Source organism: Manis pentadactyla, chromosome 8, assembly GCF_030020395.1.
Source record: "Manis pentadactyla isolate mManPen7 chromosome 8, mManPen7.hap1, whole genome shotgun sequence".
Lineage (NCBI taxonomy): Eukaryota > Metazoa > Chordata > Mammalia > Pholidota > Manidae > Manis > Manis pentadactyla.
The window spans coordinates 100,801,643-100,816,587 of NC_080026.1; the positions used below are offsets into that span (position 1 = coordinate 100,801,643).

Below are 14,945 nucleotides of genomic sequence, written 5' to 3' on the forward strand. Positions count from 1 at the left end.
AGCTCCAGACACAACACCAGCTTCAGCTTCAGCCCAGAGGCCTTCTCCAGGCTTAGCCCTTCTCCTGGGTCATGGCAGAGAGAGTCAAGTGCCCCCTTTGGTACAGACGGGGAGACTGAGGCCCCATGGGGGGAAGGGCCTGCCTGAGGTCAGGCTCTCACAGTGTGTTGTGGCAGGGCCTTTGTGTTTGCGAGCCAGTCTAACTCTAATGATCAAGACACGTGTCTAGCACAGGGCAGGGGCTCAAATCCTCACACACCTTACTCCCTTTTTCCTTCCTGCCTGTCTGCCTTCAGACATTCCTTCCTTCTCTCTGCCTTTCCCCTTTATTTCTTTCACCTGAGTACTTAATCAGGCCCAGAGGGCAAATATTCTAATTATCCAGTTCTGTAATAAAAAAACCACCTCAAAAACTTAGTGGCTCTAATCAGCAGTGGCTATTTATCTTGCTCACAAATCTGCATTTACGGCAAGGACCAGGAGGGAATGCTCATTTCTACTCCATGCAGCATCAGGAGAGCAGTTCACCCGAAGGCTGGAGGATCCGCTTCCAAGTAGCTCCCTCCCATGGCTGGCAAGTTGGTGCCGCCGAGGGCTGGAGGCTTCGGTTCCTCTCCTCACAGACTTCCATATGGGCCCTTGTCAGGCTGCTTGGACTTCCTCACAGCATGGTGGCTGGGCTCCAGCAGCAAGTATCCTAAGAGACAGGAAATGGAGGCTGCTGGCTTCTAAAGAACTGGAAACTGGCCCCAAATTACTTCTGCCATATTTTACTGATCAAGAACTTTCCGAGCTAGACTCAAACCTAGGGCATAGATCCCATGTCTCAGTCAGAGAAGCAGTAAGACATTTTGGTTTTAAAACCATCTCAGCTTAAAGGATATACAAAAATCAATCATATTTCTATCTACTACCTAGGAATAATCTGAAAATAAAATTAAGAAAACAATTCATTCACAGTAGCATCAAAAAGGAGAAAGTATTTAGGAATAAATTTGACAAAATAAATAAAATAATTATACACAGAAAACTATAAAATACTGCCAAAAAAATTAAAGAAGACCTAAATAAATGGAGATCCAAGCAAATGTTCATGAATTGGAAGTCTCAACATTGTTAAGATGGCATGTTTCTACAAATTGACATCAAAATCCCTATCAAATCTCTATCAAAATCTCAGCAGGCCTTTTTTTTTGTAGAAATTTACAAGCAGATCCTAAAATTTATATGGAAATGGAAATAACATAGAATAGCCAAAACAATTTTGCAAAACAAGAACAAAGTTGGAGGACTTACACAACTAGATTTCAAATTTTACTATAAAGCTACAGTACTCAAGACAGCATTGTATTAGTATAAAGGTAGGTGCATGGATCAATCAAACAGACTAGATAACCCAGAATTAACCCACATATGTATGGTCAATTTATTTGCAACAAAGTGCCCAAGACAGTTCAATGAGGAAAGAGTAGTCTTTTCAACAAGTATAAATTTGTTGGAACAACTGGATATCTGTATGCCAAAAACAAATTTAGATTCTTACCTAATACCATATACAAAATTAACCCACAGTACATGGATATAGATCTCAATATAAAACTATATTAATTCCTAGGGGAAAATATAGGATATAGGAGAAAATCCTTGTGTCTTTGAGTTAAGCAAAGATTTCTTAGATACGATACCAAGATATGATCCATAATAGAAAAAACTGATATATTGGACTTCATTAAAATTTAAAACTTTCGCACTTCAAAAGATTATTAAGAAAATGAGAGGACGAATCAGACTGGGAGAAAATCCTTGCAAATCCAATATTTAATAAAGGACTTGTACTGAGAAAATATGAAGAAATTCTATAACTCAATAATAAAACAACAACCCAATTAACAGAAAAAGATTTGAATAAAGACTTCACGAAAGATATACTAATGGCTAATAAGCCCATAAAAAAGAATCTCGGTATGATTAGTCATCAGGGAGACACAAATTAGAGACACTCCTACATACCCAGTTGAATGGCTCTAATAAAAATGAGAGACAATAACAAGTGTTGGAGAGCATGTGGAGAAACTGAAACCTTTACACATTGTTGGTGAGACTATAAAATGGTACAGACACTTTGGAAAACAATTGGGCAGTTTCTTAAAAAGTTAAGCATATGCTTAGCATGTGACTCCTTACGTATCTACCCAAGAGAAAGGAAAATATATGTCTACGTAGACTTCTATGCGAATGTTCACAGCAGTGTTATTTGGAATTGCCCAAATTTGGAAGCAACCCTAATGCTCATGATCTGGTGAATGGATAAATAAAATGTGGGCTAGCCATACATTAGACTGCTACTTGGCAATAAAAAGGACAGAAGACCTAACACCTGAAACAACATGGGGGCACCTAAACATGCTAAATTACAGATGCCAGACACAAAAGATTATTTATTGCATGTGGTGGGCCTCTGGACAAGTCATTTAACCTAACAGTTTTAGAAAAGGCAGAACTCTAGAAAAAGAAAGTAGATCATTGGTAGTTTCTTGGGCTGAGAGCAGAAACAGGGATTGACTGAAAACAGGCATGAGGGAGCTTTTTGGAGTGATGAATATGTTCTAAAACTGGATTGTGGTGATGGCTGCCCCATGTGTAATTTTACAAAACTCATCCTACTGTGCACTTTCAATGGACACTATCATGGTATGTAAATTATAACTCAGTAAAGCTGTTTCTTCTTTAAAAAAAAAAAAGCTATAGCAAGGTGCGAGCATACAGAAGGGGTAGGGGAAGGCCCTAGGAGGGGGAAGGCTGCCTATTGAGAGGCAGGGTGCTGGACTGAGACTCCTGGGAACAGTCAGACCCCCAGAACACAGACTGATTGGAGCCTCAAAAAGCCCCTTAACCAGGCCTGACCCTTAGATCCACTGGAGGACACTGTGGACAACTCAGAGGCCTCTTTATCAGGCTCCTGGACATATGCCATTATTCATTCACTCTGCTGGGGCTGTATAGCCTCACATGCTGTTGTGCACCTCTACCAGCAGGAAGGCCTGGGTAGCCCAGCTCCTGCCCCTCAGGAGACCCTGAGGAAGTGTGGTGGGCCTCTGGACAAGTCATTTAACCTACCCGGCCCTCCATTTCCTCATCTGTCAGTGTGGGAACACAGCTGCCTGCCTGTCTCACAGATAGGTGGGGGGCTACAGGATCGACTGAGGAGTGGATGAGATGGTGCCTGAAGACCTAGCTGGTTATGAAGTAAGTGTGATGGGAAATTAAACCACTGAGCCCCAGGCCATTCTGGGACATGGGAGAGAGACTTCTAAACCCAAATCCAGCCCAAAATCTTATGTTCCCAAAGCCTCAGTTCACTGATGTCTCTTAGGAAGGAAAACCTTCACAGAATACCATCCAACGTCTACCTCATTCAAGGTCCTTTCTAGCAAAGCCTAAAAGTTGGTGGCCCAAATTTGGCTTGGACCCCTCTACAACCAGGGGCTCACTATTTTTGTAGGCAGTCTTTGCTTCTCTAAACTTCAAATGTTCAAAAAGTACTTCCCGCCCTTAACTGAGACATGACATATCTTGTGACCAACTTGTGACCAGCCCCCAGCATTCCAGGTCCAGGAGCCCCAGGGTATATCTGACTTCCCAGGCCTTCAGCAATGGTCTGAAAGTTCTGGTTCTAAGTTTGGGCTGATGTACTAGCACATGTATTTTGACAAAGTCCCCAGATATATGCAATGCACACACACACAGCCTGGGAAACACTTTCTAGGACAACGGGCCTCACTGTAGCCCATGGTCCGCAGCAGCAAGAATTTGTTAGAAATGCAGATGATGGCCCCACCCAGACCTACTGGATGGACCTACCAGCACTGGTCGAACCAGCCCTCCAGGTGATTCTGATACCCGCTAACCTTTGTGAGTCAGTCTGATCTGAAACACAGATTTAACCCGACACAGGATGGAGCAGCCTGCATGTCACCCGCTGAGCCTCCCAGTTCCCCTTAGCAGCTCTTAGTTTTGAAAGCCACTCTGGGGAGCCATTTTAGCTTCCCCACAAGGGAAAAAAACATTTGATTAAACAAAAAAAAAAACCTGACCCAAAGTTTTCCCTCCGTAAGAGAAGTGAGGGCAGCCCACTGGTCCCTGAGTGACAAGCACAGTGACACAGCATCAAGGCAAGCCAGGCAGGCTGAGTGTTTGCCCCACACCTGTCAGCAGAGCCCAGCAAGCCAGCGGCCAAGGCAGTGGGGTGGCAGGTGGCCATTGCTCCTGGTGGCCTCCAGCAGGCACAGAGTCCCAAGTAATCACACCAGGGTCTGACAGCTTCCGAGGAAACTTCTTGTCTCTCAGCCACAGCCAATGCCCTTGATTGATATGGATTGCCGGGCGGGCACCCTCACTCCCGCTGGCAATTAGCACTCGCACTGCCGGCTGTCAAGAACTCCTGATGTTAGGGGAAAGTGAAGGCTTGTCGGGTTGCCGCGCCCACGTGGTTCATTATACCAGAGGCATGGGCTCCCCCGCCCCCAGGCCCCTTTGATCACTGTGGGGTGGAGAGGGCAGGTGACCCATCTTGTCACTTCCACTCTCTTTTCAAGAAGGTGGACCAAGGCCACTGGTGACAGTTCTCCCTTCCTTTCCCTCTGGAGTTCCTGGGTCCTGCACAGTAACCGATGGGGAGGCGGGGCAGAGGTTGAGCCAGAAAGAGGGGTAGGCAGGAAAGGCAGATGGCCTGGGAGTTGTGAGACTGGACCCACCCAGCCTGCAGGGCTGGGACTGATCAGTCCTGTGTGGCCTTTGGCAAGTCCCTTGTCAGAAAACTGAGGAGGCGGACTAGATCATAATTATCCAAACTACTGGCCACACCCATTAGAGAATCATAAAACTAATTTAGTGGATCAAGACAGCATTTTTAAAACTGAGAAAAGAATGGAAAAGAATGAAATTAAATGGAATGGGTGAAGTAGAATCTCAAACATGCATTAAGGGTAGGTTTTGTTTGCTAAAAATTATGTTCCACAACATGTATGTGTGTACTCAGATGCAATGCAAAAAGTTCCCTTATTGTGGGTGAATCAAGTTTGAAAGCTGTTGCAATGGATAAGCTCCTAGTTTTTAGATTGGGGAGTGAGTCAACAACCTATCTGTTCCAGAGTACATTTATGAGAGAAGAGCCTGGAGGAGGTGAGGGAAGGAGAAGGCCCGGGCCATGGATTCAGCGAATAAAAGGCACATGGACAACGGAGAAGGCCTCATCAAACCCAAAGTGCCAGGCAGTATCTCATTGCCTGTGGCTCCCACCTGCCCGCCCTTACCCAATGCCTGGCACACAGAGAGCCCTAAACCCTCCTGCAAGTGTTTTCTAAACTAGACAGAAGTGAAAGGAAGAATGAGCCTTCACTGGCTGTTTTTGGTATGCTGGCCTTCCTGCTGGTTCCTCTCAGCCCATCTGCCTGAATAAGTAATGTGGGGCTCTCTCCTGGGTCTACGCATTTGAAGAACGTACACACATGCACCACACTGATGTGATATATGTGCTGTAGTTCATGTGCACAGAGCTTCACAGTGCACATGACCAGAACATACTGTGTGTGTGTGGCTCACCCACAATGCATCAAAAAATCCAACCCTGTGTGTAAGAATTGCCAGTAACTTTACCATCTGGGACCACGTTTAAGAATGACCATTAACTGACCAGCCCCTTGGACTTTTTGGTTTATAAAACTCTTTCTCATGCACTCTTCTCTTTGAGATCATCATCCCCATCTCCAGTTTATGTTTAAGGAAAGGGAAGCTCAGAGAAGTGCTGCAGTCTGCCCAAAGTCACACAGCCAGCCAGCAGTCAAGCTGAGAGGCCACCCAGGCTTACCTGGGCCTACTGGTCTGTCCCTTCCCACTTCCTGGGCAGTGTAATCTAACAGCCTGTGCCATCCTTCCCCTTTCAGACAAATACAGCTATTACGGAAAATCCCTGTTGAGTTAAGCCAGGTTCGACAGGGCCCAATAAAGTCTTTATATTTTTCTCTTTGCTATTAAATCATGCTTTATTTAAAAGGCCGAAGTCCCACAAATCACCAGCAAAGCAGCTTGCCCCCACATTGGCTTGGTCTGTATCAGCGCCAGTCCTCCTCAGCTGGAATATGCAGATGGCCCCGCCCCACTTCCCCTCCCCCTGCTTTGCAGAGTGAGGATATATTGGAGCTTATGGCTATTATATTGTATCTGTCTTAAAAGCCAGCCCTCTTTGCAGACACAGACACTCCCCAGCTCACATTTATCAGTTTTATTCCTTTAATGATTCAAACTTGTGCTGTGATGTGCTACTCGGAACGGAGGATTTTATGGATTTAACAGTTTTATTAATTTAAGAGGTTTCCACTGAGCGCCAGAATGGCTCAGTGTGACAAAGAAGGTATCATAAATGAATTGATTTGTCACGAATCAGAATGTGATCCAGCAGTGATTTCATTATTGGAGTTATTTTCCTCCAATTATCTACAAACTTAAAATGCTAAAGAGCAGCCCCTTCACCCCCCACCCCAGTAGCAGCCAGCCTGGATCATTTGAGCAGGAAATAAATACAAATCGATGGCCCGAATTTGCCACCACGTGCAGAGGCCACCCATGCTTCCCTCCTCCCCCAGTACTACCAACTACCACCCTGAGGAAACAAAGCCCTAGATGTCGGGTGTCTGTATGAGCTTGAGCCATAGGCCATCTGCAACCTTACATGCCCTGTCCAGGGGACCAGATCTCATCTCCAGTAGGGCCTAGGGCCTGGAGGAGATTGGCTTCCTGTTCCCATGTGGGGTCTGCAGACAGGCTAGGAGAATGGCATCTAGCCGCAGCCTCTCCTGGCTGTCCAGGCCCTTAGATTTGGGTACGGTGCACAGTGCAGTGAACACTAGGTAAGGAGCCTGGCCAGATGGGGTTCTAGTCCCAGCTCTGTCCTCGCCTCACCCTGTGGCCTAGGCAGGTCCAGACCTTACTAAACTTTCCACAGTGCTCCAAATGGGGCTGCACACTTTCACTCTGGGGCCACCATACGCTCTTGCTTCTTAGTATGGGAAAAGCTTATTCACCCCTTGGCCCCCCAACTCCTCAGCGCAGCTACCTTCTGCTCTTCGCCACCCTCAAGCCCAGGTCGTGCTTCCCCACACTGAGCCTTGCTCTGGTCCACTGAGTCCTCTGCCTTACCAGGACTTCTACTCCTGAGCCTTAGTTCCCTCATCAGCAGGATGAGGGCACGCATAAACTCTACATTCCCAGCCAGGACTAATTCCCCTGACCCTGCAAAGTTTCCTGTGAGCCTCACCCACTGCTAAACGTATTTGTTTGTTTATTCCACAAACAGCCACCATGTGTCAGGCACCCAGGAGGAGCCAGAGAGAAAAGTGATGACTCAGATGGTACCTCAGCCAGGCAAGGAGACGCAGCATGGAACCCTAAGCCAAGCGTGCTAAGTGCCCTCCATGGGCCACCCAAGCCCTGCAGGAATGCTGACGGTGCAGGACAGGGGGCTCTGATTCTCCGTGCTCGTCCATCTGCCCCGGCTCTCTGCTTCTCCAGCCTCAGTCTCTCTCTGATCACTATGGGGCCATTGGGCTTGCCATGGGGCCCTGACAGGAAAGGGAGAGTATGGCTCTAGGTGACAGGGTCAGGTCAAGTAACCAAGCCAGAACTTTCACAAGCAAACTGGCTCCCATCTTCCAAGCGACTTGTTTTTTAGGGGAAGGGAAAGGAGCAGGAGCCACCATATGTGACACACCTGCTGGGCCCCAGGAATATGCATGGGTCCTTCTCCTTTCCTCCTGACAAGATTTTATAGATACAGAAAGGAAGGCCCAGAAGATGAAATGACCTACCCAAGGTCACACAGCTGAACCCAGCCCAAGTCTGGCATGGCAACTCACGAGCCCTCCAAAGAGGCCATCTCCCTGCCTCTCCATGCTGCCCACTTAGCTCACAACCCCACGAGCATCTGCCTGGCTAAGCATCCAGAGGCTGCAGGAGAAGCAGAGAGGGACAGTGGGTCTACCCATGGAAGTTCCAGGGGTTTAGACCAGACCCAGCTTGGTCCCTTGATGGCTGCATGCCCCTAAGTGCATCGCCATCCTCTCCTCATTCGTCCAATGGACTGAGACTGCTGCCAGGACCATGTGGGTTCTTAAGCAAGAGACAGAGAAGGGCCTTAGTAAACTGTAAAGTACTGTGCCCAAAGCCAGGGTGACCATGGGGCCAGCAGCCCTGGGTGGCCAGAAAGAGCTCTGGGGGCCTTGTTCCATGTCACCAGAGCGCACCCTGAAGAGCCTTAGCCTATCATCCCACCCTGGGGTGAGTCACAGAGGCCAGGCCTATTGGAGGCCTTCTGACAGTGGAGGTGAATCCTCACATCTGCTTGTTTTGCAAGGAAACTGTGATCCTCACAGCTTCAGTGTCTCTCCCAAGAGCCCAGAGGAAATCAGAGTAGCAGACTGGGACGAAGGGGGAGCCCGAAAGTGCTGTGGGGGGCATTCCTGAAGCTTCACCAGCTAAGCTGACAGCCCCAGTGGAGAGAAGCAGAGACACTAGAGTAGGTCTGATTGCCCCAGCCAGGGAACAGGGGCCCCAGAGCTGGCCTGGGAGACCCCAAAGCTATTTGAAGGCCTACTAGGAGGACCTCCTACAAAGAGGGCCTAAATGGAACTGCCACAGTTTCCTGGGAAGCAGCTAGAGGTATCCTGTCTAAAGTTCCCTGGCAGTGGGAGCTGAGACCCAGAGGGGCAAAGGATTCACTCAGGCCACTAGGCAATGCTAGAGCCACACCAGGAACCAGGTCTCCTGGATCCCAAGGCAGAGAGCCAGAATCCTGGGATCTTGAGGCTGAGAGTCCGTCCACCACCTCTGCAGTGTCCCTCTTCCCTTACAAGAGCTCCTCCCAAGACCCCAGCTGCCCAGGGTACCGATGAGCAGCCCAAATGATAGGGAGCTCACCACTTCACAAGCAGCCCACTCTGTTTTCCTCCACTTCAACTGGAAAGTGCTTTACACACATACATATGCATGGACTCCTCCTTGTTCACACACACACATGCACATGTTCACTCCTAAACACATGCACACACACAGGTGTGCACAGACAAATGAGCTTACGCCACACACACACACACACACATACACACACACACAATGCCACACTCCAACACATATGGGCACACCAGTCAGGCCCCATTGTGCACTCAGATCAGGGAACACAGGGCAGGCCCCGTTCTGCCTGCCCACCTCTGTTCTGGAATGCCTGAGACTCCATCAGGCCGTGGGCAGTGCCTGACAGATGAGCTGACACCACTGAAACACAGGGGAAATGACCAGACTCAAGGTGAAGCGTGATCTCTCCCTTCTACCTCAAGTACTTAATTACCTCCCTGACCTCCGATGGCTAATAAAGGTGTCTAATTTGTGTGGCACTAAAATAGCTTCCTAATATGCACCAGGACTATCTCCTAAAATTAATGCTATGACAAGTAATGAGGGTCTCCATTAGCTAATATCTGCATGTGGAAATTCTCACTTTCACAGAGTGGGCTAAGGTCTCTGAAAGCCCTTCCCCCCTTTGGAGGGACTGCCTGCCTGCCTTCTCAGGCTCCGGACATGAAGCAGATTGGAAAGCACTAGAACTTGTCACCAGGCTACCACAGAAAAACTACCAGTCAGTTGTTCAGGATAACAGCAAGGTCCACCAGTGACTCTGCTCCAGGGATGGCAGGCCAGGCCAGAGGGCCCAAGGTATCCCTGCACTAACCTGGATGAGGGTGTACAAATATATCCAAGGTGGGGCCCATATTGGAGGTCATGGGTGTCAGGAGGTTGTAACTCACTCAGCACAGAGGAAGTCCATGAAGGCTTCTTGGAGGAAGTGTTAGTTCACCATCATCCTTGTTCCATTTGATGGAATGAACAAGATTGGTAAATTGAATGGGAATATAATGTGGGTCTCCATCTTTGCATTCTTCAAGGGTGGTACTAATTTCTAGTTTTACACCTAAGATTTATTATTGTATCTGATTTATGACTTGGGGCACAGCCATGTCCTGTATCTCTTTCCTCTCCACCATGCAGAAACACATAGTATTTGTCAAGTTCTGACTCTCATCAACTCCCACCAGATTTCCAAGAGACAATGCCTGAAAGATGTTAACTAATAAGAGCCATTCAGGTGATTTCCTTTCCCCTTCTCCCTGACCTACACCCTGAACATTCTCCCCTTTCTCCCTGCATCTTCCTCCTTCCTTCCAGTCTCAGCTCAGAAGGTACATTTTCCAGGAAGACTTCCCTGGTTTGAGGTACTCCTGCTGTATGCTCCTGCAGTCCTTGAACTGCCCTGAACAGGGTACCTTCCACATGGGATTTTCTAGTCCAGCTACTTATCTGCCTCCCTATCAGACTATGAGCTCCACAAGGGCAGAGGCTGCATCTTCCTCTCCTTTCCTGTACCCACACTGATGGCTATACGTGGCTCACCAGCTGCCTGTGTAACTGTATTTCCATTATCCTGTTTGATCCTCCAACTGTCTTAGGGGGCAGAAAGGTTGTTACTAAGCTTCCCATTTCATAGATGGGAAGACTGAGGTTCTCAAAAGGGGTAGCTGCTCAGCATCCCACATCGATGGCAACTGGCAGCTATACAGGGCTGCAACAGAGGTGTCTTCATTGATGCCAAGTCTGGTTCTTTTCTGGGGTCCTGGCACCCCTTAAGTCAAGGGCTGGGTTTGAGACAAACTGCCAAGTAGAGGGATTGATTCACCTCAAATTATTATGCTGGATCAATCCCATTTTATGAACAAATGTCAAATTTAGGCACTCCAGCTTCTCAGGCACAGCATAACCCTGCTCAGTCCTGCCTTTGTGGATGGTTATAAAAACAGAATACAGAACCCCCCTCTCTCGACCATGGACCCACCCAGGGATCTTCTTGGGCCCCCCAAGGAGAGAGTCGCAGTCCCGTTCCTACACTGCAGGATGCTCTCTTGCTCCGAGAGCCAGCCCTCTGTTGTCGTTTTATCTCCTGGCTGTGCGGGGCAGTTTCAGTCAATACCTGCCCGTCCCAAACATGCTATCACCCATGCACACAAAGCTTCCGCGCACGGGGGCTTCCTTTCTGGGGTATTTCAGGGCTGCTTATCTGGGCTCAGCAAATCCAGCCCTGCATCCCCCTTCCTGTGCAGACACCACCCCGCTGATCGGCGGTATTTCCCAGAATGTCCACATTGCACAACTGGCTGCACGGCCCACAATTCTGCTTCCTCTTGGAAATTTCAAGGCACAGGGGAGTGGAGGATGTGGGGGGCACCTCAAGCAAGATCCTCAGGTGCTGTTGTCCTGGAGCACCTTTCCTGTGTTGTCTATGATATGGACTCTCAGTCATCCTTTAGCCCTCAGCTTTGTTGTTACTTCTTCCGGGAAGCCTTCTCTGATTACCACCATGGCCCCCAGTCAGAGGAGTTTTCGAGTACAATGACAGGACTCAGGGTTTGTGTCCAGGGTGCCTGGGCACAAAAAGCTCCATTAGAAATACTCCAGGGATTTGGACTTGATCTTAAGATCCATGGAAGTCACTTAAGAATTAAAAGCAAGGAAGGAAAAGTAGCCCACTCGTGCCTTAGGAAAACCCCTCAGTCTGAAAGATGGAGAAGTGGTCAGAGGGGAGAGCACCCAGGTAGAGAAGCATCAGGAGACGGTGGCAGTGACCACACAGGCCAGAGATGGTGCCGGCAGCAAGGTGGGCAGTGGTATGGGAAGGAAGCCCGCAGAAGCAAGGGGAGTAGGAGGCAAGACCTCCCAGTAGCTGATGAGATGCAGAGACTTGGTTGATAGGGAGAGACCAGTGGGCCCCCTAGGATCTGTCTGGGAGACGTGTCTGGGAAGGAGCATCACTGAGCTGGCACACCCAGGGTGAGGTGCATATTACCTGAGATGGCTATTAAAACTAAGTGCAAACCATACAGTCCTGCTCAAATAGTGTTTTCTTGGCAATGTGTTAAAGATTTCCACTGTGTGCAAACTTTTGCCGTGAATTTCCAGGTCAGCTCCCAGAGCCCCTGTGCCCACAGGTCTTCTGATGACCCCCTAATCCTGCCTGACCTTGAGCCCAGCTACTCTCCTCCTCTGCTAGGAGGGAGACTGACTTCTACCTCTCAGAGGGCTCCCACCCTCTCTGTGGGTCAGACCTGCAGATCACCAAGGCCTTGTCTGGTTAATGGGTCCTTGCAGCCATGCAGTCAGTCCCCTGCAGGGAACCCCCCCCACCCCATTTTACTGACCTAGATTGGAGACGGCCTGGCTTAGGGCTGGGCCAGACTGACACCCAGGTCTCTGGCAGCAGGTCTTGGGCTCTGCGAGAAGCTACATCCTGGGGGCAGGGGAACATAGTGGCTGAGAGGGAGGCTCAGGGCCAGCCACAGAGGCCTCCACCTGGCTTTGTGACTCAATAGCCAATATGAGTAATTTGCTACTGCCACAGTTTCCTTGTCTTTGAGAAGGGAATGTTAATGGTAGTAGCTACTCCACTGGCAGGTTTGTGAAGCAAATGAGTGGCTACAAAAAAACCACTCATCCTGGCACCTGGCCTGCAGCTGGTGTTCAGGGAGCAGCAGCAGGGCTGGCTGTAGGAATTTCCGTGGTGCCTAGGCTCCTCCCCTGGCCCGGATGAGTGGGAACAACCAGCCACTGAGTCAGGCCCACCTTCAAGGGGAGGGGAATTAGGCTGTGCTTTTGAAGGATGGAGTGTCAAAAAATAATAGGTGCCTTTTAAAAGCTTCACTCACATTTGGCCTCCCTCAGTGATGAAACATGGTATAACGGAGCGCACAAACTGGCCTTCCCAAAAAGTTCTTGCTCTTAAGCACTATCTCATGATGCACGCTAGGCCATGTGGGTGAAATCGCACACCTCCTCTCTCCCAGGACAGCAGGAAGACCTTCTGTTATTCCAACACTCCTGCCTGGGCCTTGAGGAACCAAATCTGCCTCCTCTAGGGCCTGCTGTGGGCCCCCCCTGCTGTCTGCTGGCTGAGCGTCCCTCTTGGTCTGAGAGGCAGCCTTGCCCACCAGCTTCCCAGTGATGATGAAGAATGACATGCTACCCATTCAAGGGTACACATGGCCCTTATCACGGGAAAGTGATGTCTGAGCACAGAGCCACAGATCCTGCTTGCCTGGCCAGCACTGTGCAGTGGGCAGGGCAGCGCCACAAGACCAACATGGCATTTGACAAACTCCCCATGTGGCCAGGCAGCCAGGTGGGAGGAGAATCAAATCAGAAGAGAGGGAATCGGGCCCAGTGCCCTGACCCAGTGCTGAGTGGATGCACCAGCCTTCAGGAGGGGGAATCTAAGACAATCTTTGTGGCTTTGGTCATAAAGGGGAGTGATTGGCCAGGAACCCATCATGCCTGCCAAGGTGGTAGAGTGGCCTTGTCTGGTCCTGCTCCTGAAGGAAGGGGACATCTTCAGGAACCTCAATTCACTGAGGTTCAATGAGCTACTAAGTTGTGCTGGGGCAGGAGGAGACCAGTAGCAGTTCCCCAGTTATGAGTACCAGCAGCAAAGGATTTAGGAATCTGAAAAGGCCTAAACCTGATGACCCTTGTCCATGGGAGAGAGAGGGAGCCAAAGAAGCATATGCTATGGCTTTGGACTCAGAAGGACCTGAGCTTGAATGACCTCCTTGGGCAAGTCCCTTCCCCCACTGAGACTGCGCCCCACTCCATTAGCTCAGTCAAACGGGGGTGACAACAACTTTTATTGAGAGCTGGCTACATGCCAGGCACTTTGCTACTACCTTAGGGGTGTTAACTAATTTAATCAGAGCTATAATCCTAGGAGGGAGCTACTACTGTTATTCAGCAGTGCACATATGAGGAAACTCAGACCCAGAGAATTAAATAACTTTTCTGAGGGTCACCATGAGTGCATGACAGGAATCAAACATGGGAAGCCAGCTTGTCTCCAAACACTTGGCCACTCCACTTTGCTGCCTTCTGTCACACCACACACGCCCATCACTCGGGGCTTGTAAGGATTCGAGGAAATACACTAATAATAGCAAAGTAGCAGCATGATGTATCTGCTGAAACAGTAACAAGACATCTCCACATGTTTACACATTCAATCCTCCCAATAACCTTATGAGGTAGGTACTATTGTGATCTGAATTTACAGGTGAAGAAACTGGGAAACAGAGACACTGAGTTACTTGGCAAAGTCACCGAGTTTATGAGCAGCGGAGATGGGAGGTGAGCCAAGGCAATCTGGCTCCAGAGCCCTGACCTTGACCCTATGCAAAGGCGTAAAAGGGACTCACCCAGGGCCTAGCATGTGCACAGAGGAGGCTCCGTGAGGGGATTTCCTACCCCAGGGCAGCCCCTCTCCTGAAAGAGAGGTGAATAGAGTGAACACTGAGGAAGGCCCCCACCCCCCCATGTGCCCACGGCAAGCCAGGCTTTCGGAGGGTTCAGAAATGTGTCCTGCAGCCCCCTGGCTGCCAGGGTTCCCAGCCTGAGCATGGAGCTAGACAGACTCAGAAATGCTTCTGGTTCATGGAAGATGGAGGGAAAGCTGGGGCACAAGACCCCAGCATGTGGGGGGATTCTCAGCAGCGCTGGGCTAACAGGCGGACAGGAGGTGGAGAAAGGGAGTGAACACTCCTGGCGAGCAGCTGCGCTTGAGTAAGAGCTTACAGGTGGGAAGCTACCAGGCAGGAGAGGCTGACGTGGCAGACAGATGGCACGGCTATCAGGATCTCCCACTCCAAGAAGTCCTGCCACACCTGGCCAGGAACGTGGGTCACAGGGATCAGCCAGCAGGTGGACAGCTTCAGAGGGTGAGGGGCAGGAGCAGGCAGTCCACCTCCGCCTGATGTTCAGGCTCAGGCCAGCCTCTGCCCCTGCCCGGGCAGGAACCCTGGGCCCCA

General features: G+C 49.5%; 1 protein-coding gene across 1 annotated transcript in view; it reads right to left on the bottom strand.

Annotated features, from left to right (window-relative positions):
• Positions 1-422: 422 nt before the first annotated feature.
• Positions 423-14,945, bottom strand: part of LOC118933794 (uncharacterized) — a 67,318-nt gene continuing 52,795 nt past the window's right edge. Inside the window, exon 4 of the mRNA XM_036928593.2 lies at positions 423-697. Coding sequence (XP_036784488.2) covers positions 662-697 — 36 coding nt within the window. The 3' untranslated portion in view covers positions 423-661. The remainder of the gene's footprint in view (positions 698-14,945) is intronic.